At 48.9% G+C, this 25837-nt stretch overlaps 1 protein-coding gene across 1 annotated transcript in view; it reads right to left on the bottom strand.

Moving 5' to 3' along the window:
• Positions 1-928, bottom strand: part of CDC5L (cell division cycle 5 like) — a 472644-nt gene extending 471716 nt beyond the window's left edge. The window contains exon 1 of the mRNA XM_069605787.1: positions 730-928. Coding sequence (XP_069461888.1) covers positions 730-774 — 45 coding nt within the window. The 5' untranslated portion in view covers positions 775-928. The remainder of the gene's footprint in view (positions 1-729) is intronic.
• Between the last annotated feature and the right edge of the window lie 24909 nt (positions 929-25837).

Here is a 25837-nt window from a genome sequence, read left to right as displayed (position 1 = left end):
GAGTCGGAGACCAGTCCCAGGCATAGTTCTCCATCACCCAGGGCCCCAGAAAGTTGGCCACACAGAGGACAGGCAACATGCAGCACCCAGCTTGCACTGCTTCTTTTATAATTACCCTAGGCATGCAACACGATTATAACCAGGAAGCCCCTGCTTCGCGCATCCCACCACCCAATGTGTGGGTGACAGGTCACGCATGGAGTTTGTTTTTAGATTTTAAATGCATGCAATTCCTTGATTCCTAGCAATACCGATTCCACACACTACTAGCCCAAAATCTAACAACTCCAACTGAAGTTGTTTTTTTCAATTTGACAGGTATAGTCCATCTACCACCTTTGCACTGTTTAATGGGAAGAGGGGTTAACGTTTGAGGGACTGTCCCCACTAGTGCTGTCAGAATGTTGGGGGGGGGGGCGTACGGAGGAAGAGGAGGGGGGGGCGGGAAGGGCACAGATCAATCTCGCGCAGGTTGCTGGCAGACCCGGGGCCGGCCCCGAGTATCATGCCTGTAGCTGTTGCCATTCAGAGGCAGTGTATTTGCTGTCCTTCAGCACGTCTTCCTCGTGAGTTCATGGCAGGTCACGAGTAACAGCTGATGCCACCAGCAGGCAAGATACAAGGACCGGAGAAAAACTGTCCCCCAGGAGAAAGTGTTGCCCCGGACGCAGCGTTCTGGCTACTCCTTCGCCTCCCAGTCACACACACACGACATTTCCGTCGGCGTACCTCGGTGTTCCTCCACACGCCGCCCTTGATCATGATCCGCGGCATCCTGACGGCTGCTGCGAGGGGCCCAGAGGCCGCGTATTAGGGAGCGTGGGGTCGTTATACACAGACCGGGTCTAAGGCACTCGAGAGCAGAGCCACCGCTCTAGATCTCGGGGGTGATCACTGCAGCTTCCCGTATTGCGGGGACGTCATCATTAACGAGGCGACCACGCACGGCATGCAGGAGAAACCAGGAGCTGGCGAGAAACCCTGACATGCGGGCGTCACAGCGCCATCTGGCGGCTACTAAGAGGAGCAGCGACTCCTGCCTGAGAGTGAGGCACACACTTTCCTTCTTCTTCTTCTTAATTATCGGAAGCGTGGGCGGAGCCACGCAGGCCACCGTACCCACTAATTATTATTTGGCTCCATTTAAGCTCACAACTCCTCCCACCTCCCCGTCTGCCTCACAAAATCCAACATCACACTATTCCTCCTCCTGCCTCTCTCCCCATCACCTCCCAGTATAATCCTCTCACTCAGCTCAGCCACACCCAACGCAGTCAACCGAACCCTCATCAATTCTCTCTCTGTAACATGACTTTCACACCTAATCAAAAAATGTCCCACCGTTTCAGGCACCCCACACACCGCACAGTCCGTTGATTCACGCTTCCCTATTCGAAATAGACAGTCATTCAGCCCCACATGACCTATCCTCAACCGATTCAGCATCACCTCCTCCCCCCTCCTCCATTCTGAACTCCCTGCATTCACCTTCACCGACACTTTCCCACGAACACCGAACATCCACCTGCCCTTCACCCCATTCATCCATCTCTCCTGCCACTCATCCAGGACCCGTCTCATCATCACAGCCTTCACCTCATCCACACTCAAAGGCAATCTCACATCAATTGCTCCCCTCCTCATACCCTCACCTGCCGCCAAATCCACCAACTCATTTCCCAAAATGCCACTGTGACTGGGAACCCATGCCAACTCCAAATCCATACCCCCGCGCACACACCGATCAATCTTCATCCTAATGTCCAAAATTCACATCCTTCCTATCACCATCCCCTGCCACAATCGCCTGTAACCCACTCAATGAATCTGAGAACGCCACCACTTTCTCATACCCCAACTCATACACCCTGTCAATCACCAATGCAATCGCCACCAACTCAGCCGTACAAATAGACACATCATTCGTCAGTCGTCCTATTTTATACTCCCCAATGCTTTCTAGATAATACGCCATTCCCACTCTCCCAGACATAGGATCCTTTGAACCATCCGTAAACACCTTGTATCCTTCCTTTCCAGCCATATACTCCTCACCCAAAGCTTTGATCTCACCCCGCATACCTCTCTTCTTCGATACCACATTCGCCAACTCCAAACACACCTTTGGAGATCTCATCATCCACCTCGGCCTTCTCTCCAAATCCGTATCTGTCACAATCATCAAATCACCCACACCCCACTGCACTCCCTTCTCCCACATGTGAAACCCAAAAGTGCCCCCCTTCCTCCTCCACCAATCCCTGTAATAGTCAAACCTCCAATTATACTTCAAACATTCACGCACCGGATGAGCCACACTCTTCGCACTACACTTCACCCACCATCTCATATTTAACGCATCCCTCCTCAACCCCAATGGCATCTCTCCCACAAGCACCTGAACCGCATTCACTGGGGAGGACCTCATCACACCCGAACACACTCTTAATGCCCTCGCCTGTACTCTATCTAACCGCAACTTCTGACTCGACGTATAACCCACTGACACCTGACACCCAAAATCCATCACACTCAAAATCAACCCCTTATACAACATTCGTAAACACTTCTGTTGCGCACCCCATTCTTTCCCAGTCACCGCCCTCAACAAATTCAGCCTGCGTTTACACTTATCCACCACACCATCCACTTGCATATTCCAATTCAACTTTCTATCCAGAATCACCCCCAAGTACCGAACCTCTTCCACGCTCTTCACCCTCACACCTTTCAAAACCAAATTCAACTCCTGCTGCACTCTTTTCCTTGAGAACACCATACTCACACTCTTATCCACAGACACCGAGAAACCCCATTTCCCACACCACTCCTCCATGCGTACAATCGCAGCTTGCAACCGTCTCTGTACCAACAACAAACACCGCCCTCTTACCCAGACCACACCATCATCCGCGAAGAAATCCACCTGACACCCAATTCACGCCAAAGCTCGAATCAACCCATCCACCATCGCATTAAACAGCATCGCACTAATCACACTCCCCTGCGGTGTCCCATTCTCCATCTTCCAAACTTCAGACAGCACCCCCCTCACTCTCACCTGAAATGTCCTATCTGCCAAGAATGCCTTGATCCACCGAAACATTCTTCCCTTCACACCCATCTCCAACAGTCTCACTAACAACCCTCCCTTCCACACCATATCATACGCCTTCTCCAAATCCAAAAAGAACGCTCCCATCAACTCTCCATCACATAATGCCTCCTCCACCCCAGTCACTAATCTCACTAATGGATCAGCCACCGACCGATTCCTCCTGAACCCACTCTGAAAGTCACTCAAACATCCATTCGACTCCAAATAAAACCCCAATCGCTCAACCACCATCCGTTCCATAATCTTACACAACACAACAGTCAACGCAATCGGTCTATATGACTTACACTCTGTAGGAACCTTGCCACCCTTCAAAATCGCCACTACAATCGCTCTTTTCCACATCTTCGGCAAAACTCCATTCTTCCAGATCTCATTGAACAACGCTAATACCTCCAACTTACATTCCTCAGGCAACTTCTCCAAAAATACATACATAATTCCATCCACCCATGGGCTAGACCACTTCCCTTTCCGAATCGCTCCATTCAACTCTACCATCGAAAATGAAACCTCATGTTGCTCCTCCCAAGGCCCAACATTCGCCACCACCTCTCGCGTTTCCTCCTCTACCACACCCATTCGTATCCTCACCTCTTCTGGGAAGTTCCTTGAACTGTGAACCCCCGCAAAATATTCCCCCAATAAATTCGCCTTATCCCCATCCTCACTAATCACCTCTTCTCCTTTCAACAATACAGACATACCACCCTGCGACCTCATTAATCCGGACATCCGCTTGAACTGTTTCCAAACCTCACTCACACCAGAATCACTCCCCAGGGACCCACAATAGCCCCTCCAATATCCTCTCTTTCTTTCCCTAATCACCCTCTGCACCACCGCCTTAGCCTTCTTATATGCCACCAAATCCACCAACATTCCCGTTCTCACCGCTCTTGCTCTAGCCTTCTTTCGTGCCGCCACTGCTCTTGAACATTCCACCGACCACCAAGGAACCTCGATCTTCCCACCCTTCCCCTTCTCAACCTCCGGAATTGCTGCCACAGACGCTGCTTTCATTCCCTGCACCAGATGCTCATTCCATTCATGCAACCCCCCCTCTCTTCCCCTTGGAACAATCAAATCCCAACACACTCCTTTGTACACCTCCCAATCAGCCTTCCTAAAATTCAACCGACTCCCAGTCATACGTGACCTGATCCCTACCTCACCCCTCACAGTTACCAAAATAGCAGAATGATCACTCCCCATGTCTCCATCCTCACACACCTTCCAATCACATTCACCTGCAATTGCAGCAGTCACCCAGGTCAAATCCAAGCACGACAGCTTCCCAGTCCTCACATCCAACCTCGTACCCGTCCCATCATTCAGCAATACCAGACTCAATTCATCCGCCATGTCTTCCAACAATTCTCCATTCATATCTGTCCTATCACTACCCCACAACGTGTTGGCACTGTTAAAATCGCCACACAAAACACACGGTCCCACATGTCCTCTTATCACTCCAGTCAACACACCCACTTCCACCACCTCACACGGATTATAATAATTCAGCACCAATACTTCCGATCCTCCTACCCGAATCCCTGCCCCAATCGCCTCTACTGCTCCATCCACCACACTCTCCCTTGCAATCAACCCCTTTCGAACTGCGCCACACCCACCCCTCTCCCCTCCAACCTATCCTTACGAAACAACTCAAAACCTGGTATCACAAATCCCCCCTGAATTGGTCCTGAAATAAACATTTAATGAGTCTAGCAATTATTGTATAGAATTCCAGATAGACACATTATTTGTTATTCCTCTTCTTTCTTATTTAGGGTCACTGCTCAAAGTTTTACACCTGTGGAACCCCCAGTTTTTTTCAAGCGGCCTGAACAAGAAAGGCAGCCACACCAGAAACAAAGAGGCACATGACACTGGTCACAGCCCAGGAGCTTACATTTTATTTTTTAGGTGTAGAAAGGGGACCACAGATGTAGCAATGGGCTGCGACCCCTGGTGACCCCCAATTGACATCCCTACTTTTGTGTAGGCATGATAAAGGTATTGCTATAGTGGTATTAACTGGCCATTGATGGTAGCAGGTGCAAAATGATGCAAGGACCTGAGAATCTAATAGCAGGTCCCGGAAAATGCCTAATACTTATACGGAAGCCAAACCTGTTAGCTTTGCCAATGCTTGTTTTAACTGGACTTTAGTGAAGGACACTCAGAGTGCTTATAAATTGAGTGGCTGAAGGTAGACCTAGTTAAGACATTTTTATTACACTAGTAGTGTCTTTATTGCTCCAATTAAGTCATTAACTCTCAGAAGTCTGCTTTGAAAAAACACTGGCAGGCACTTTGAGTGCAAAGTTTGATGGCAAGGTTTGATTAAAGCAAGTTGAAAGAGTTCCCACGAGTAGGTGTTTTGGGCGGTGAGGGGCAGGATCTGGGTAGTAATGCATACATGCCAACCCTCCCTAAAATGTTGCTATTTTTTACTCCCTCCCTCCTAAAATAATTCGAACCCTAATTTATTTGAATGGGGAAATTCAACCCACCCGATTACTTGGAGAGAATCTCCCTCCCAGCTGCTGCAAAATGTTGGCATGTATGCTCCTGCTTTAAATGGAGGGGGAGAGGACCGTGAGGCAAAGCCGACGAGAGAAGGCCAGGAGAAAAGGCCTCCTGTGCTCTTTGCAGCTCCGCTGCGAGCACGTCTCCACCCACTCCAGCTGGATGCTGGATCAGCTGTTCTTTCATTTGGAACAACCGTGTGCTCCTTTGTGAAGCTTCCCGCCGTGTGTGCCGACCGAAAGTCCTCCAAAATGGATGTCGTAGCTGTTGCCATGGACGCATCCACAACATCCACAGCAACTTGTGCCCATTCGTCAGGCCAGCTTGCCTGCCCCTCCCCTCCTGCTTTAAATGGAGGGGGAGAGGACCGTGAGGCGAAGCTGACGAGAGAAGGCCAGGAGAAAAGGCCTCCTGTGCTCTTTGCAGCTCCGCTGCGAGCACGTCTCCACCCACTCCAGCTGAATGCTGGATCAGCTGTTCTTTCATTTGGAACAACCGTGTGTTCCTTTGTGAAGCTTCCCGCCGCGTGTGCCGACCGAAAGTCCTCCAAAATGGATGCCGTAGCTGTTGCCATGGACGCATCCACAACATCCACAGCAACTTGTGCCCATTCGTCAGGCCGGCTTGCCTGCCCCTCCCCTCCTGCTTTAAATGGAGGGGGAGAGGACCGTGAGGCAAAGCCGACGGGAGAAGGCCAGGAGAAAAGGCCTCCTGTGCTCTTTGCAGCTCCGCTGCGAGCACGTCTCCACCCACTCCAGCTGGATGCTGGATCAGCTGTTCTTACATTTGGAACAACCGTGTGTTCCTTTGTGAAGCTTCCCGCCGCGTGTGCCGACCGAAAGTCCTCCAAAATGGATGCCGTAGCTGTTGCCATGGACGCATCCACAACATCCACAGCAACGTGTGCCCATTCGTCAGGCCGGCTTGCCTGCCCCTCCCCTCCTGCTTTAAATGGAGGGGGAGAGGACCGTGAGGCGAAGCCGACGAGAGAAGGCCAGGAGAAAAGGCCTCCTGTGCTCTTTGCAGCTCTTCGCTGCTCGTCTGCCGTTTGCCCCAAACCTATGCTGCATTTGGAAGGTAAGAAGCACAACCTTTGCAAGCTTCTCTCTCACCCTTGCTCTACTTCAAGGCGTCTCAGATTGCGCGCCCGTACTTCGCAAGCAGCCATCAGATCACAGCCCATCCCCACGAGCACCCGTAATGCCCGGCTATGTTCACGTACTGTACAACTCTCTCTACTTGCTAATAAGGCCAGGCTCCTCCGCCCAACCTCAAAGCCTGCATCCACTACAAGTACTACCAATACAGCGGCCAATAAAGTACTTAACCCCTCATACAATTGTACTGCCTCCATACCAAATGTGATTCCACATGTGCCCACCACCACTGAAAATGAGCCCCCCAGTGTAAAATCTGTGATGTGCAATTCTTCTACCACCATTTTGAATGCTATTGTGCCAAATGCTACTCCACTTTTGTCCACCACCACCGAAAATGTGCCCCCAGTGTAAAATCTGTGATGTGCAATTCTTCGACCACGATTTTGAATGCTATTGTGCCAAATGCTACTCCACTTGTGTCCACCACCAGAAAATGAGCTCCCCAGTGTCAAATCTGTGATGTGCAATTCTTCTACCACCATTTTGAATGCTATTGTGCCAAATGCTACTCCACTTGTGTCCACCACCACCGAAAATGAGCTCCCCAGTGTCAAATCTGTGATGTGCAATTCTTCTACCACCATTTTGAATGCTATTGTGCCAAATGCTACTCCACATGTGTCCACCACCACTGAAAATGAGCCCCCCAGTGTAAAATCTGTGATGTGCAACTCACCAAACACCCACAGCGCAACCACCCCCTCCACCTCACCCTCTCTCCTCATGAACCCCCCCCAGCCACTACTGAACCCCACCTGAAATGCGCCATTATTGACACTAAGTCCGTCAATGCCCATGCTCTAGACATCCACGACCTCCTAACCTCCCATGACCTAGATCTACTCATGATCTCTGAAACATGGCTACATGAGGCCTCCGGCCCGGCGCTCTCCCTCGCCCTACCCCCTGGCTATTCCATCACTAGACAAGATTGCCTCTCTAAAGGTGGAGGTGTAGCTATTATTGCCAGAGACTGCCTCTCTATTAGAAAGGTAGAGAAATCCCTGAACAACAACAGCAACTACCTCCAAGTCAAAATAACCCTCTCTCCCCACTGCACCATTACTATGCACACTGTCTACCGACCTCCAGGCCCAACAGGAGACTTTCCAGCCTCTCTCATCCACCTCCTCTCTGACAACCTCAAAAAACAGTCCAAGCCATTCTCCTTGGGGATGTCAACCTAGGGCTCCTGGATAGTAAGGACGTAGCAGCTAAATCCCTTGACTCAGCCCTCAAGGCTCTAGGCTACAAGAACACCATCCTTAGCCCAACTCACACCCAGGGCATAACGCTCGACTGGATCGCACAGCACAACTGCCCACTCATCATCACAGGAAACACTCCCACCCCATGGTCTGACCACCACATCATCACCTTTAGCATCCTCACCACTAGCTCCCCTGCTGCCCCCTCACCTCAACCGCTCCCACCCTGCCTCGCCAGAAGCTCCCGCCAGCTCACTAAGAAAAGGCTACTTCCCTTCCTCCAAGGTCCAGCCTTCAGACCACCTTTTTCTTCAGACCCAGAAACACTCGCAACAACCTATGATGCTGCCATCAAAGCAGCTATCAACTCCATTGCCCCTCTCAAACCTCGCAAATCCAAGCCCACTACCCACTTAAACTCTTGGTTCACCCCTGAACTCCTCACACTCCGAAACGTGAAAAAAGCTGCACTCACACAGTGGCAAACGTCCCACTCTGACAAAGATAAGATGATCTTTAAAGCCCTATCCACCAAATACAAAAAGGCAATCACCCAAGCAAAGGCCAAATCTTTTGAATCCAGAATCTCGGAAGCCGAATCTAGCACAAAAGAAATCTTTGCCATTTTCAGGGAGCTCGAAACACCCACTCCCGCCCCCCAGAATTTCACCAAAGACAAAGACTGGTGTGATGAAATACAAACGGCCATGCAAACCAAATTAAGCCTCCTCAAAAACAAAATACTAGCCACCAAACAAGCCCTACCTAGTAAGCATATACCTTTCCCACCACCTACCCCGGACCCCCCCTACCCTTCTCCTTCAAACCCATTCAGGAAAAAGACATCATCAACATAATGAGGAACATCAAAACCTCTAACTGCAAAGGTGATGCATGCCCAGCCTCCATTATCATGGACTGCACGGAAGTGCTAGCTCCCTTCCTAACAGCCTTTGTTAATGCCTCCTTTACCACAGGGAAAGTCCCCGCCTCCCTCAAGGAAGCTTGAGTCCGCCCTCTTTTAAAAAAGCCAACTCTCGACCCCACCTCCCCCAACAACTACAGACCCATCACCACTGTCCCATTCCTCCTCAAAATATTGGGCAAAGCAGCCTACCTGCAGGTTCAGCACTTCATTGAAGAGAACAAACTCCTTGGACTCCGGCAATCTGGTTTCTGCCCCAGACACAGGACCGAAAATGCCCTACTTGACCTGAAAAACCAGATGGACGATGCTAGAGAAATGGGTAAACCAGCACTTCTCCTACTCCTTGACCTATCCGCGGCCTTCGACCTCGTTGATCATGGTGTCCTATGCCACCACCTCTCCTCCACTGCCAAATTTTCCCCAGAGGCCAGAGCATGGATCACCTCCTTCTTACAAGACATAACCATGCAAGTATTCTCTGACCTAGCCGCCGCATCACCAACCATCATACTCTGTGGTGTGCCCCAAGGCTCCTGCCTCTCCCCCACCCTATACAACATCTTCACACGACCCCTCTTTCTCATCCTCGACGCTATGGGCATCTCCTACACCAACTACGCCAACAACACTCAGATCCTCCTCACCCTCACAGGTAACTATGACACTGACTCCCTGACCCTCCACAACCTCTACAACAACATCCAAGCCTGGATGGCAGACAACGGACTATGCCTCAACTCTGACAAGACGGAACTCCTCCTGGTAGGTTCCCCCGACTCGCTAAAAAATCTAGATGTCCAATTCAGTCACTTCACCATTGACTCCATTAGAATTCCTGTCTCAGATTCGAAAACTCTGGGAGTCTACCTGGATTCCAGCTTATCCATGGATAGACAAGTCAACGCAATAGCCTCCACAGCTGCATATCATGGCAAACTTATCAACGCAGTCAGACCCTTTCTCTCCAAAGAGAACTGCACCAACATAGCCAGAGCCATCACCGGCTCTAGGCTAGACTACTGCAACGTACTCTTTCTAGGAACCTCCAATAAAAACTTAGAGAGACTACAAGTCATACAAAACAATGCTCTCCGGGCAGCCCAAGGCATTGCTAAAAGAGAACACATTTCTGAGGCCAGAAAACAAGCCCACTGGCTCCCAATAAAGGAAAGGATCGTATTCAAAGCCCTGACACTGACACACAAGTGCATTCACCTCACTGCTCCTGCCTACCTCTCACAAAGGATCCACCCCGTCTCCACTACCAGGCCAACCAGATCACCTTACACCAACATGCTCTCTGTGCCACTAGTAAAAAGAGTCAGAGCGGGCGGATCCAGCTTTCCTTATCTCGCACCCACTCACTGGAATGCCTTACCTCCCACTATCCAAGGTGAAGCCTCCCTCACCACCTTCCGCAAAACTCTGAAAACTACCCTCTTCACATAAGGCCCGACACATCAGCATGAACACTTATCAAATAAGTTTTAATATATGACCAAATGCAATATCTGTAACAACAGTATGATGTTTTGTAGTATTCATAATGTGTCAACAACTGCTTTCATGCATGTACCCTGTAACTAAGTTATTGCAAGTAACAGCGCCTCAATGCCCCTGGGCTGCTTGCGCGCTATATAAATATAAATAAATAAATAAATAAATAAATAAATAAATGTATGGGAATGGCCATAGGGATTAGCATGGCATTGAGCAGTCAATGGGTGGGCAAATAACCAAACAACTCCATCAAGCTGTGGTTACTCCTCATGTGCCATTTTTCCCTATCTGTACTCTAATGCAATAGTTTCAGCTTACAGATGGCACGCCACCTAATAGCCCAAACTAAAAACAGCACTAAACTTGAGAACAGATGCAATCAACAATTCTCATAAATTCATATGACGCTAACACATTGCCACATAACGAAATAATGTAACAAATCTGCAGGTTAAGCAGCACTGCAAAACCAATCTGCCAGCAGCACACAAAAGGTTTTGACCTAAGCCAGACACTTTCCAAGTAGAAAGCGCATTTTCAAAAACAAAATGGTGTGTACTCTCGGCAAAATACCCTATTTTTAATCAAAGGCAATTATTTAATTGTATTAACCTGGTAAATTGCCCTTTAAAAAAAAAATGTTCATGTCTAATGATCGATTTCACTATACATTGTGGTCATAATAAGAATGTTGCCTTTGTCTTGCTGGGCAAAGCACATTATGAAAACCTGACATAACCATATAAATGTGTCTCTGATAAAAGGTATTATGCATTGCTTTTATTTGGTTGTTTTCCCGGGAAGCTTTGTTTAAACAGGAAAGCGAAGCAAAGGAAGCTCCCTTGCTTAGGTAAGTGATGGCTTTAGGCCTAAATCTCTGTACCCTAAACCCCTTACAGTCCTACATCGACCCCTTCCCTTAACTATAAAGTAAAAAAAACAAAAAATCTCCGAAGCCCACCCACACCCCATCCTCTGACCATGTCTCAGCCCTCCCCTTACCAGGACCTGATTGGTGGTGCTCTAGGGGCGGCGGAGGTGGGGGTGGGGAGATCACGTGAACCAGAACAGCAGGAACAACCAAAAACAGGGAAGCGAAGTGAGGGAAATCCACTTGCATTCTGTTGCAACACAAAGAAGAACCACACCACCTACCCCCAGGTAAGTGAACGCCTTAGACCTAAACCTCTGCATTCCCAGCCCCCCACCACTCTTTACACCCCTGCCTTTCCTTAATTATACCAACAAAAATAACCAAACCCATTCACTGACCCTGACCGAGCCCACCCTTCCCAGGCCACGATTGGTGCTGCTGGGGTGGGGTCACGTGACTCAGAACAGCAGCACCAAGCAAAACAGGAAAGCAAAGCGAGGGTAGTGAAGGAGTACTGCGCAGCCGCCCTAGACAAGCCACAGCAGGCTTGGCTTGGGTGCATCGCGTTTCCACTCCCGCCTGAATGCTGATGTTGCTTCTGACCCATTTCGTCGGAGCGTCGTGTGCGAGCCCCTCCCTCGGTGGGGCTGGCTCTGTTGCAGGGGAGAGGAGACTCTCAGAGAAGGCGGACCCAGGCAGGGCGGAGCGGTGACTGGGTGGAGGGTGCTGGGTTCGAGGAGGAGGAGCGGTCTCTGGAGACGGATGCAAGGAGTGAGAGTGCTCAGAGGAGGTGGTAAGAATGGGTAAGGGGAAAGGGAAGGTTGGAAAGAAAGGGGGGGTGGAGGAGGAGGAGGTAAAGAGGGGGAAGACATAATCTGTGAAATCAACACCTGTGGAGAGGGGAAGGGGGAAATGAGGCACGGCATCGCAGCAGATCCTCTCAGAGGGATGATGAAGGGGGGCTGGTCCGGGACATCTCAGGGTCGGGGACTCCAGAAAAGTGCGCTTTGGAGGGGCTGGAAGCCTCAGTGAGCGGTATGTCTGAGGAGAAGATGCAGTTTGATAGTGTGTGGAAGGTAGTGTTGAAACCTGAAAATCGTGACAAGTCGTTTCTGGGGGTGAATCCGACGGAGATTGCTAGATGGTTGAAGGCAGCAGTGGGAGATATTTCCCGGGTACAAGTGGTGGCTGGGGGCCGGTTGTTGGCGGAGGGGACGGATGCTGATAGCAAAGCAAAGATTCTGGAGGTGCGTTGTCTGGGTAGACATGCGGTAAGAGTGTTTGATCAAAGTGGTGTGTCTTGTAAGGGGGTACTGTATGGAGTGCCGGTGGTTATGAGTATGTCTGAGGTGGAGGAGCAACTGGCGGGAGTGGGGGTGGTGGAGGCGTGGAGGTTGGGGAGGAGGGATGCACATGGGGATGTGGTGTCTACAACTGTGGCAGTGAGATTTGCGAGAATGGAGTGTCCGGAGGTGGTGGAGATGGCTTATCAGAGGTATCGTGTGAAAGTATATGTGGCAATGCCATTGAGGTGTTATAAGTGTCAACGATTTGGACATGTGGCGAGAGCATGCAGGAATGAGAGACACTGTGAGAGGTGTGGTGGAGATCATGATATAAAGGAATGCAAGGTGGGGACCCCAGAGAAATGTGTGAATTGTGGGGGGGAGCATTCTTCCGCGTTTAGGGGGTGTGAGAGTTACAGGGTGGCGAAAGAAGTGGTACAGGTGAAGGCGGCGGAAGGTTTGACTTATGCGCAGGCTGTAGCAAAGGTGAAACCAGTATGGGTAGTGAGTGAGGTGAGTGAGAAAGAGTTGGTGGTGGATGACGTTGTGGGAAGGAAGAAAGTGGTGGGTGAAGTGAAAGGTGTAGAAATGGTGGTTGTCCTTTATAGTGAATGGGCTAGATCTGGTTCAGGGGAATGTGTCTATCAGTCCATCAGATCTTACGAAAGGAGTGCTTGAAGCTGGGAGGAGGTTTTTGAATGTTGTAGATGTATCAGAAGAAGATGTGTTTAAGAAGGTTGCTAAAGTGCGGAAGCTGAGTGGGGTGCCGGCATGAGGATTTTGCAGTGGAACGCGAGGAGTTTGTTGAGGAATGGACAGGAGTTGAAAGCGGTGTTGTGTGAGGAATTGAATGTTGACGTGGTTTGTATTCAGGAGACGTGGTTGAGGGGTGATTTGAGATTTGTGATACCAGGTTTTGAGTTGTTTCGTAAGGATAGGTTGGAGGGGAGAGGGGGGGTTGTGGCTCTAGTAGTTCGAAAGGGGTTGATTGCAAGGGAGATTGTGGTGGATGGAGCAGTAGAGGCGATTGGGGCGGGGATTCGGGTAGGAGGATCGGAAGTATTGGTGATGAATTATTATAATCCGTGTGAGGTGGTGGAAGTGGGTGTGTTGACTGGAGTGATAAGAGGACATGTGGGACCGTGTGTTTTGTGTGGCGATTTTAACAGTGCCAACACGTTGTGGGGTAGTGATAGGACAGATACGAATGGAGAACTGTTGAAGACATGGCGGATGAATTGAGTCTGGTATTGCTGAATGATGGGTCGGGTATGAGGTTGGATGTGAGGACTGGGAAGCTGTCGTGCTTGGATTTGACCTGGGTGACTGCTGCAATTGCGGGTGAATGTGATTGGGAGGTGCGTGAGGATGGGGACATGGGGAGCGATCATTCTGCTATTTTGGTGACTGTGAGGGGTGAGGTAGGGACCAGGTCACGTATGACTGGGAGTCGGTTGAATTTTAGGAAGGCTGATTGGGAGGTGTATAAGGGAGTGTGTCGGGATTTGATTGTACCAAGGGGAAGAGAGGGGGGGTGGATGAATGGAATGAGCATCTGGTGCAGGGAATGAGAGCAGCGTTTGTGGCAGCAATTCCGGAGATTGAGAAGGGGAAGGGTGGGAAGATCGAGGTTCCTTGGTGGTCGGTGGAATGTTCAAGAGCAGTGCGGCACGAAAGAAGGCTAGAGCAAGAGCGGTGAGAACGGGAATGTTGGTGGATCTGGTGGCATATAAGAAGGCTAAGGCGGTGGCACAGAGGGTGATTAGGGAAAGAAAGCGAGGATATTGGAGGGGCTATTGTGGGTCCCTGGGGAGTGATTCTGGTGTGAGTGAGGTTTGGAAACAGTTCAAGCGGATGTCCGGATTAATGAGGCCGCAGGGTGGTATGTCTGTGTTGTTGAAAGGAGAAGAGGTGATTAGTGAGGATGGGGATAAGGCGAATTTGTTGGGGGAGTATTTTGCGAGGGTTCACAGTTCGAGGAACTTCTCAGAAGAGGTGAGGATACGAATGGGTGTGGTAGAGGAGGAGACGCGAGAGGTGGTGGCGAATGTTGGGCCTTGGGAGGAGCAATATGAGGTTTTGTTTTCGATGGTGGAATTGGATGGAGCGATTCGGAAGGGGAAGTGGTCTAGCCCTGGGGTGGATGGAGTTATGTATGTATTTTTGGAGAAGTTGCCTGAGGAATGTAAATTAGAGGTATTAGCACTGTTCAATGAGATCTGGAAGAGTGGGGTTTTGCCGAAGTTGTGGAAAAGAGCGATTGTAGTGGCGATTTTGAAGAGTGGCAAGGTTCCTACAGAGTGTAAGTCGTATAGGCCGATTGCGTTGACTGTTGTGCTGTGTAAGGTTATGGAACGGATGGTGGTTGAGCAATTGGGGTTTTATTTGGAGTCGAATGGGTGTTTGAGTGACTTTCAGAGTGGGTTCATGAGAAATCGGTCGGTGGCTGATCCATTAGTGAGATTAGTGACTGGGGTGGAGGAGGCATTATGTGATGGAGAGTTGGTGGGAGCGTTCTTTTTGGATTTGGAGAAGGCGTATGATATGGTGTGGAAGAGAGGGTTGTTAGTGAGACTGTTGGAGATGGGTGTGAAGGGGGGAATGTTTCGGTGGATCAAGGCATTTTTGGCAGATAGGACCTTTCAGGTGAGAGTGAGGGGGGTGCTGTCTGAAGTTTGGAAGATGGAGAATGGGACGCCACAGGGAAGTGTGATTAGTGCAATGCTGTTTAATGCAATGGTGGATGGGTTGATTCGGGCTTTGGCGGGAATTGGATGTCAGGTGGATTTCTTCACGGATGATGGTGTGGTCTGGGTAAGAGGGCAGAGTTTGTTGTTGGTGCAGAGACGGTTGCAAGCTGCGATAGTACGCATGGAGGAGTGGTGTGGGAAATGGGGCTTCTCAGTGTCTGTGGATAAAAGTGTGAGTATGGTGTTCTCAAGGAGAAGAGTGCAGCAGGAGTTGAATTTGGTTTTGAAAGGTGTGAGGGTGAAGAGCGTGGAAGAGTTTCGGTACTTGGGGGTGATTCTGAATAGAAAGTTGAATTGGAATGTGCAAGTGGATGGTGTGGTGGATAAGTGTAAACGCAGGCTGAATTTGTTGCAGGCGGTGACTGGGAAAGAATGGGGTGCGCAACAGAAGTGTTTACGAATGTTGTATAAGGGGTTGATTTTGAGTGTGATGGATTTTGGGTGTCAGGTGTCAGTGGGCTATACGTCGAGTCAGAAGTTGTGGTTGGATAGGGTACAGGCGAGGGCATTGAGGGTGTGTTCGGGTGTGATGAGGTCCTCTCCAGTGAATGCGGTTCAGGTGCTTGTGGGGGAGATGCCATTGGGGTTGAGGAGGGATGCGTTAAATATGAGATGGTGGGTGAAGTGCAGTGCGAAGAGTGTGGCTCATCCGGTGCGTGAATGTTTGAAGTATAATTGGAGGTTTGACTATTACAGGGATCGGTGGAGGAGGAAGGGGGGCACTTTTGGGTTTCACATGTGGGAGAAGGGAGTGCAGTGGGCTTTGGGTGATTTGACGATTGTGACAGATACAGATTTGGAGAGAAGGCCGAGGTGGATGATGAGATCTCCAAAGGTGTGTTTGGAGTTGGCGAATGTGGTGTCGAAGAAGAGAGGTGTGCGGGGTGAGATCAAAGCTTTGGGTCAGGAGTATGTGGCAGGAAAGGAAGGATACAAGGTGTTTACGGATGGTTCAAAGGATCCTGTGTCTGGGAGAGTGGGAATGGCGTATTATCTAGAAAGCATTGGGGAGTATAAAGTAGGACGACTGACGAATGATGTGTCTATTTGTATGGCTGAGTTGGTGGCGATTGCATTGGCGATTGATAGGGTGTGTGAGTTGGGGCATGAGAAAGTGGTGGTGTTCTCGGATTCATTGAGTGGGTTGCAGGCGATTGTGGCAGGGGATGGTGATAGGAAAGATGTGATTTTGGACATTAGGAGGAAGATTGATCGGTGTGTGCGCGGGGGTATGGATTTGGAGTTCGCGTGGGTTCCCAGTCACAGTGGCATTTTGGGAAATGAGTTGGTGGATCTGGCGGCGGGTGAGGGTACGAGGAGGGGAGTGGTTGATGTGAGGTTGCCTTTGAGTGTGGATGTGGTGAATGCTGTGATGGTGAGACGGGTCCTGGATGAGTGGCAGGGGAGGTGGGTGAGTGGGGTGAAGGGCAGGTGGATGTTCGGTGTTCGTGGGAAAGTGTCGGTGAAGGTGGATGCAGGGAGTCCAGAATGGAGGAGGGGGGAGGAGGTGATGCTGAATCGGTTGAGGATAGGTCATGTGGGACCGAATGACTGTCTATTTCGAATAGGGAAGCGTGAATCAAGGGACTGTGCGGTGTGTGGGGTGCCTGAAACGGTGGGACATTTTTTGATTAGGTGTGAGAGACATGTTGCAGAGAGAGAATTGACGAGGGTTCGGTTGACTGCGTTGGGTGTGGCTAAGCTGAGTGGGAGGGCTTTGCTGGGAGGTGATGGGGAGAGAGGCAGGAGGAGGAGTAGTGTGATGTTGAATTTTGTGAGGCAGACGGGGAGGTGGGAGGAGTTGTGAGTTTAAATAGAGCTAAATAATAATTAGTGGGTACGGTGCACATCATCCTATAGGATGGGGAAGCGCCTGCGTGGGTCCGCCCACGCCTCCGATAATTAAGAAGAAGAAGAAGCGAGGGTAGCCCACTTGCTTTCAGTCGCAATGCAAAGAAGATCCCCACCACCCATCCCCAGGTAAGTGAAGGGGTTAGGCAAAAACTCCTCCATTCTCAAACCCGCCACCAACCCTTAGGCCCCTACACCAATCCCTCCTCTTAATTTTACAACAGAAAAAAACAACAAAAAACAAACCCATCCCCTCCACCCCCCACATCCACTGACCCTGTCCCAGCTCGCCCATCCTAGAACGTGGTTGGTGCTGCTGGGGGTCATGTGACCCAGAATAGCAGCACTAGGCAAAACAGAAAAGTGAAGCGAGGGAAGCCCACTTGCTTCCTGTCGCAATGCAAAGAAGACCCCCACCACCCAAACCCAGCTCTGTGAAGGCATTTTGCTGAGACCCCCACATTTTGAAACCTGCCATCAGCCACTATAGCCGGTCCCTTACCTTCATTTTACAACAACAAAAATCCAAGAAACCTCCGAAATGCACTGCCCCCATCCACTGACCCTGCCTCAAGCCACCTGTCCCAGGACCACCGAAAACAAGGTAAGGAATGACAATGCTATGCTCCCTCTGTAAAGCCCTCCCTACTCTTAAGTTTGCCACTGCTAGACCCTGCCACCTTGACCTTGACTTTGCTACTGTGGAAATTTGCTGTTTTAAACTCTGCTACTGTGATACTCCGCCACATACATTTAGCTACTGTGGAAATTTGCCACTTTGGGTTCTGCCACTGTGGAACTTTACTTCTTTGAATCCTACTGCTGCAAAACTTTACCACTTTGGGTTTTGCTACTGTGGAACTTTTCAGCTGGAACTTTGTTACTTTGAACCTTTGTCACTTTGAAGTTTAATATTGGGAAGCATTGTGACATTGGGAAACTTTGTGACACGTTGTGCCACTGCAGAACTTTACTACTTTGAATTTAGATACTGTTGTGAGGAACCTGAGGGCGTCCTCACTTCTTCTCCCCAACATCCTCTGTTCAGGCGGCCAGGGAAGGGCCATCGCTTTTGGATCCCGACCCTGGGGGTGGATATGTGAGGGAGGATCACCTGGGTGGAGGAGACTTGGGAGTGGAAGGGGGATGTCCTTGGATGGGACACAGTATCCCCCATTTCCATTTCATGATGAACCCTCGAGTCCCAACGGCTTTAATGGGTTATTACCCTTTTCCCTTTTCTTCCGTCCAGTGTAACCCTAGAAAAGGGCCCTAATATAGGGTCACTAGGAAGCAGTTGAAGACGAGGATGGCTAGGAGTGACACAGGGTATCCCCCTGTTCTTTTTGATAATCAACCTTACCCTGCCTTTAAAGGTTGTTGTCAATCACCTCCCTCCATTCCCCCTCCTTCATATCACTTTAGTACTGGGATGAGGAAGAGGCGACTAGGAGTGGTACACACTAGCATGTCATTTCACCCCTCTGGTACTGAGACGAGGAAGAGGCCTGAAGACTGTTATGAGGGTCAGGCATGTCCAAAGAATACCAATAAGTATGATCAGGCAACTGGACTTGAGGACTCACACCTGCAACCTGTTAAATGGTTACACGTATAAAAAAGGTGGAGCTGACAATCAGGAGAGGGAGACCAGCAGGAGAGAGGCCGGGCCTCGCGTGCCAGTCCTGCAAGGAGAGAAATGCTGTCAAGGAGGAGGCTGCCGAGGAGGGTCCTGCCTGGAGGCCAGGATGCCAGTCAACACATAGGAGAGACTGTAACGCTGAGGCCCGAGCGGGCTATGAGAGGGTCACAGCGGTTAGAGCCTCCCTGGTTGGGTTCCCACAGCAGGAGCTGTCGGAAACGGGAGAGACCAAATTGCTGTAAGCTACCGACAGTGCCCGTGAGAGGTGAGAAGAGCTGCCGGCAAACCACAGAGAGAATTCCAAGGTGCAAGTGTGGTTCACAATACCACAGAGATGTGTATGCAGAGCAGTAGCAGAGGAACAGAGCCTCCTGGAGGAGCCGTCAGGCACCAGTGAGTGAACAAAAGGGAACACTTGTACCAGCGCGCTCCTGGGGGCTACTGCAGGGCAAATCTATTTGCCAAACAAATTAAATTCGATATGCAAGCTAAAGTGAACCCAAACCGAAAGTTTGTATAGAACAATATGAAAAAGTTAAATTGTAAGTGAAAGAACGTCAATAAAGAACTATTGAATACCAAACTAAAGAAAAGTTTTGAAAAACCTATGAATGGAATGCAAGCTTTTGTGAAGCACACGTGACATATACTCAAAGGCAAAGAACGAATCTTATGAAATACAATGAAAGCAAGTAATGAACATTACTGAAGAGAGTGAAAGTAAAGTGATGAAGGGAAGAGAGAACCACGGAGTGAACTGTATGAAAGAACACATTGTGGTAAAGCCAAGAGACTGGCAAGGAGAAAACGCATTGTGTCAAAGCTAAAAGACTGGCGAGGAGAAAGCAAAGTGAATGTGAACCGGACCAAAGGTGCAGTGACAGAGAAACCTGTGTGGGCAAGAAAGCCTAGGGTTATCGGTTGCATGGCCTGTAATGGGTGGACCGTGTGGACAACTGCACCTGTACCGGGGAAACCCTATCTGTGAAAGTCAAGGAAACATACACATAACACATCTGCATGTATGAAAGAGATTGCTGAAGTGAAGCAGAAGAAAGCAATCTGTGTAAACTGTCAAGGAAGCAGAAGGAGTGTCAAGCTGACCAAGAGCTGGTTTTGAATATTAAGAGACTAAAACTAAGTGTGAGCTAGCAAGCTGGACAAGCAGATGTCTTGGGGAAGGGAAAACCTAAGACCTTGTAAGTTTTGGTGTCACCTTAGGAAAAGACAACCTAAGGCCTTTACCGAAGTATGTTGTCGCTTTGGGGAAGGGATCCCCATCCCCCTTTTGACTTCTGCTTTCTCCTTGGGGAAGACAACCCCAAGACCAGGTGGGATGACTTTGAACTTGGTGAAGAAAACCTTGAGATTTCTAGACCTGTGTCGTCGCCTTGGGGAAGGGAACACTGAGGCCATTTTGGAACTGTGTTGTTTCCTTGAGGAAAGAAACCCTGAGATCCTTTTGAACTGTGTTGTCCTCTTGGGGAAGGGAACCCTGAGACTTTGTGGAACTGTCTTGAACTTGGGGAAGGGGAGCTGGAAAGCAAGCCAAGAACTGGAAGAAGCTCAGAACTTTATTTTGAAACACCACTTGATTGGTTGTTGACATCGCTACACATTTTTTAGCTTTAGTTGTTAGGGCAAGTATAGGTTTTGGACACAGACAGATGTTTAACTTGAACTTACTGACTCTATCCTTAGTTTCTTTAGGTAGGAAAATCCCACCTTAGCATAGGGCAAGTTAGGCTTTCAACCATCCTGACATTTAAGTTAATAAAACTATTTTGATTGAACTTTGAATATGTTGGCTATGTTTTGCTCCATGATGCCTTCACACTGTGTAGTCTTCCCTTTTCAAAAACTGGTATTGTGAAGTTTGCCACCTGAATTTTGCTACTGTAGAACTCTGCTGCTTTGAGCTTTGCTACTATGAAACCCTCCCACTTTGGCCTCTTTAACCTTGCTACTGTGAAACTCTTCCAGTCTTAATCCTGCTACCGTGAGACCTGGCCACTGTGAACCTGATACTGTGAACTTTTCCCACATATATTTTTATCCCCAGTTGAACCTTCTGACTTTGACGGTGCTACTGGGAAACAGTCTGACTTTGAACTTTGCTACTGTGAAACTCTGCAAGTCTAAATCTTGCTACTATGGAACTAGGTCACTGTAAGCTTTGTCACCTTGAATTTTCCTACTATTGAAATGTTACTGCTTTTGAAATGTGCTTCTGTGAACCACCCCTCTTCAATTGTGGTGCTGTGAAATTTCACGACTTTGACTTTGCTATAGTGGGATTTTGCCACTTTGGGTTCTGCTACTCTGCAGATCTTGAGTTTTGGTGCTGTCAAACATTGCCACTTGGATTTTGCACGGTAGAACATTGTCAACTTTGGTTTTTGTTACTGTGGAGATCTGCCAACTTTGATTTCTGTACTATGAAGCTTTACAACTATAAATGTTCCTGCTGTGAAAGCTTACCACCCTGATTCCGCTACTGTGGAACTTTGCCACTTTTGGATTTTGCTACTGAGGAGCCCTGGTCCTTTGAGTTTTGGTATTGTGGAACTTCGCCACTTTTGAATTCTGGCACTGTGAGGCTTTGTAACCTTGATTATTCTATTGTGCAACTGTACCACTTTGAATTTTAATAATGTGGAGCTTTAACACTGGGTTTTGGTACTGTGAAACTTGGCCACTTCAAATTGTACTACTGTGAAACCTTGCTACCTTGACTTGCCACCGTGTGGCTCTGCCACTTTTGAATTTTGGAAATGTGAGACTTTGCCACTTTGATTGCTACTGTGGCACTTTGACAATTTGGGTGTTGCTAGCAGGGTCTTATCACCTTGAGCTTTGACACTGTGAAACCTTGCCACTCTGAATCCTGCTACTGTTAAACCTAATAGCATCGATTTTGCTACTGTGGATCCTTGCCACTTTGGGTGTTGCTAGTGTGGAGCTTTGCCACTTTGAATTTGGTATTATGAAACTTTGCCACTTTAAACATTGCTACTGTGAAACTCTGCCACATTTACTCTGCTACTGTGAAACTCTGACACTTGGGTTTTGCTACTGTGGTGCCTAAAAAGAACAGTTCAATCTTGAAGGACTAATTATGGTGAACAATAAATGGGAGCAAGGGGTTGAACTGAGGGAGTTGCCTCAGCCCTTTATGACAAGGTAGCAATACAGTGAGATGAATGGGGATGCAGAAGTTACTAAAACATCAATAATTGAAACAAAATAATCAAAACGACTCAGGTAGTTGGCAAAAGGTTAACTTTTTTAATATCAATTATCTAAAGCAGGGAGTACAACCGTCATCAACTGATGTCTCACTGCATGATCTTTCAATTTTCTTCAGAAAAACATGAGTTATATAACAAAAACTCGTCATGGATGACGTGAACCTACGTATTTACGAACGTCATCCTACGTGGCAAACTACAAAAACCTAGTCTAAGAAAGTGATAGGCTCCTTAACATCAGATGGGGCAACTAAGCCCACCCCTCAAACAAGTCACTATGAATGTCACTAAATACACAACGTCCCTGTCAAGACTTGATGGTCGTGTAGCCGATGAAACCTCCGTCCCCAAGTACCACTCGAGCAAACAAGAAATTACTGCCCGAGCAGTCCTTGAGGCCACAGGTGGTGATCTTCGTCAGCCGCAACCAGGAATGCCTGAGAATGCCGGAAGGTGCCCCCTATGACCACTGTAAGGCAAGCACGAAGTTAGGTCAAAAAACACAGAACCCCAGACTTGTATATGAATATGTAATAAGTCTAGAATAAGGCTTACCCTTGGGAGTTGGTCGGGACTTAATAATGGTGTAAGGATGTTTGTCGGAGGCAGCCGGCAAGGGTGACGACCAGATGACAGGTTGGTAAATCACTTAGTATGAATGAAATCACCACCTTACGTAGAAGCCAGAAAACTTAAGTCAATCAGTTGAAAAGTGCGTAATCCAAGAACATAGTTCATAACAAAAGGGCAATCCAAATAGCAATCCAGGGACGGAAATGTGGTCGAATCCAGTAGAAAATAGTTCCAAACAACGGTACCGTGAAGGACGAAGCCAAAATCAGAGTCCAAAATCAATCCGAGGTCAGTGGTAGTAATCTGAATCCGTAGTCCGTAATGCGCCCAACAGGATCAGATGTGAAGCGCTGAAGGGCAGTCAGCGCGTCCCTTTTGAACGCTGACTAATGATCACATGACTCTCATCATCCGTCACGTGATCGAACGTGCTGAAGGAGGAGCTCTCAGGTGCCGGCAACGGAGACGTTGTAGAATGCCCGTGGCGCGTCTCCATGGCAACTGCCACCGCCGGAATGGAAACCAACGCTGAGATGGCAAGAACCGGCGTCGTTGACCTTGTCCCATTCCTTGCCGGCAGGCCTGCAGGGGAGAGTGTGTTTTGGCATGTATTTTGGTGGAGATAGTGGGAGCTGTATTAGTGGGAGCTGTATTGTGAGATGTGTTCATGGAACGTAGGGGCATGACAGAGCCCCCCCTCAAAGGCCCACGACCCCGTGGGCTAGAAGGGTTCTCCCGATGGAACCTGGACACCAATAACGGGGCATGTACATCAGACGATGGGACCCAGGACCTCTCTTCAGGACCATAACCCAACCAGTCCACAAAGTATTGTAACCTCCCTCTAACAACCCGGGATCCCAGAATAGCGCTAACTTCATAATCCTCCTGGGAAATCACAGGGACAGGACCAGGAGCGGGAGCAATGCGTGTATCATCAGGACAAGGCTTGAGGAGAGATGTGTGAAAAACAGGATGTAATTTCCATGAAGCGGGGACGGCGAGTCTATAGACCACTGGGTTCAGGACCTTGGAAACCCTATACGGGCCGACAAAACGGGGCAGCAGTTTACGACAACCCGGTATATGGAGATGCCGTGTAGACAACCATACCCGGTCGCCTAGCTTATATGACAGGGCCTCTTTCCTTTTTTTGTTAGCGGCAGTACTCATAGACACCTGGGCCTCCTGGAGATGAACAAGGGTTTTAGCATGGACGGATGCGAGATCTCTGACACAGTCATTTGCCGCAGGGGTACTGGTACTCAATACAGGGGCATTGGCAGGATTCGAATCAGAAAAGGGTAAAGTACGTGGATGTTGGCCATAGAGCGAAAAAAACAGAGAAAACCCAGTGGACGAGTGCAGGGCGTTGTTATATGCAAATTCCGCAAAATTAAGAGACTCAAGCCAGGTATTCTGGAATTGCAAAGTTAAACACCTCAAGTACTGTACTAAGACCTGGTTTACTCTCTCAGTTTGGCCGTCGCTTTCTGGATGGTAAGCTGAAGAAAAACGGGCATCTATACCTAGTAGTTTGGTAAGACCCAACCAGAAACGTGAGGTGAACTGAGACCCCCTGTCTGACACAATGACACTCGGCAAACCGAACAGACAGAAAACAGATTAAAAAAACATACGAGCCAATGAGGGAGCAGTATGAATGCCTTTACATGGTAAAAAACGGGCCATTTTTGTGTATGAGTCTACTACCACCCAAATCGTGTCATAGCCTTGTATTCGTGATAGATCAGTTATCAGGTCCATGGATACCGTATGCCATGGTTTCGGGGGTATGGGCAATGGATGTAGCAATCCTAGTGGACGACCCTTCTGAGTCTTGCATTGTGCGCATATAGAGCAGGTGTTAACATATGTCTCCACGTCTCGCCGCATCGATGGTGGCCACCAGCACCAGCGTTTCAACAACTCTAGAGTACGTCGCTGACCTGGGTGGCCATTGATAGGAGCATTGTGGGACCACTCTAAGGCCTGGTTGCGAGAGTCACTGGTGGGGAGGAACAGTTTTCCTTGAACAAAAGGCAACCCATCCTACATAACGGTATCCCAATCATCCAATACTTGGGGATGTTGTATAACCCATTGGCGTATAGCCGTAATCATAGGAGGAGATGGAGTACAGGTACAAACAACATGGCCTTTACCTAAGAGAGTTTCAGGATATGAAGGGAGAGGTATTCCCCCAGGTGAACGGGACAAAGCATCCGCTTTACCATGTGACAAACCCGGTCTGTGTTTGACAAGGAAATCGTATGTAGCAAAAAAGAGGTGCCAACGAACTTGTCTACTATTGGCGCATTTCAGAGACGCTAGGTCCTGTAAGTTTTTATGGTCTGTGTAGACGATAGTCTGATGTCTTGCCCCCAGAAGATGGTGTCTCCAGAACAACAATGCGTCTCTGATGGCCAGGAGCTCTTTTTCAGTGACCGTGTAGTGAGTTTCGGTCGGTGTGAATTTCCTGGAATGGTAGGCCACCGGGTGTAGTGCTCCGGTGGTAGGACAAGGCTGGGATAGGACGGCCCCTAAGGCAAAGGAAGAAGCATCTGCTTCTACGATATACGGAAGTTCTGGGTCAGGATGCTGTAGGACTGGGGCCGTGGTGAACAAGTTTTTAAGGGAGTCGAAGGCTGCTTGATGTGCATCGGTCCAGATAAATGGTACTGCAGGACTGGTCAATGCGGTTAATGGTGCTACAATGGAAGAAAAATTCGCAATGAACCTCCGGTAAAAATGTGCGAACCCTAGAAAGGATTGTAATTGTTTCAATGTAACAGGTACTGGCCAATTTGTGATAGCCTGGACTTTGGATCGGTTCATTGTTAGCCCCCCAGGTGAAATATGGAAACCCAGGAATTCAACTTCAGCTGTATGAAACAGACATTTCTCAGGTTTAGCATATAGTGAGTTCTTCCTGAGTCTTGTGAGTACCTATCTGACATGAATGACATGTTCGGCCAATGTTTGGGAGAATATCAGTATGTCGTCCAGGTACGCCACGACATAAACATCCAGAATATCACTAAATATATCGTTTACCAATCGTTGGAAAATGGCAGGGGCATTACAGAGGCCAAAAGGCATCACCATGTATTCATACAATCCTTGTCGAGAGCAGAAAGCAGTCTTCCACTCATCCCCAG

The sequence above is a fragment of the Ambystoma mexicanum genome, chromosome 4p, assembly GCF_040938575.1.
Source record: "Ambystoma mexicanum isolate Mex_15411 chromosome 4p, UKY_AmexF1_1, whole genome shotgun sequence".
NCBI lineage: Eukaryota > Metazoa > Chordata > Amphibia > Caudata > Ambystomatidae > Ambystoma > Ambystoma mexicanum.
This window is presented reverse-complemented; position numbering and strand designations above follow the sequence as displayed.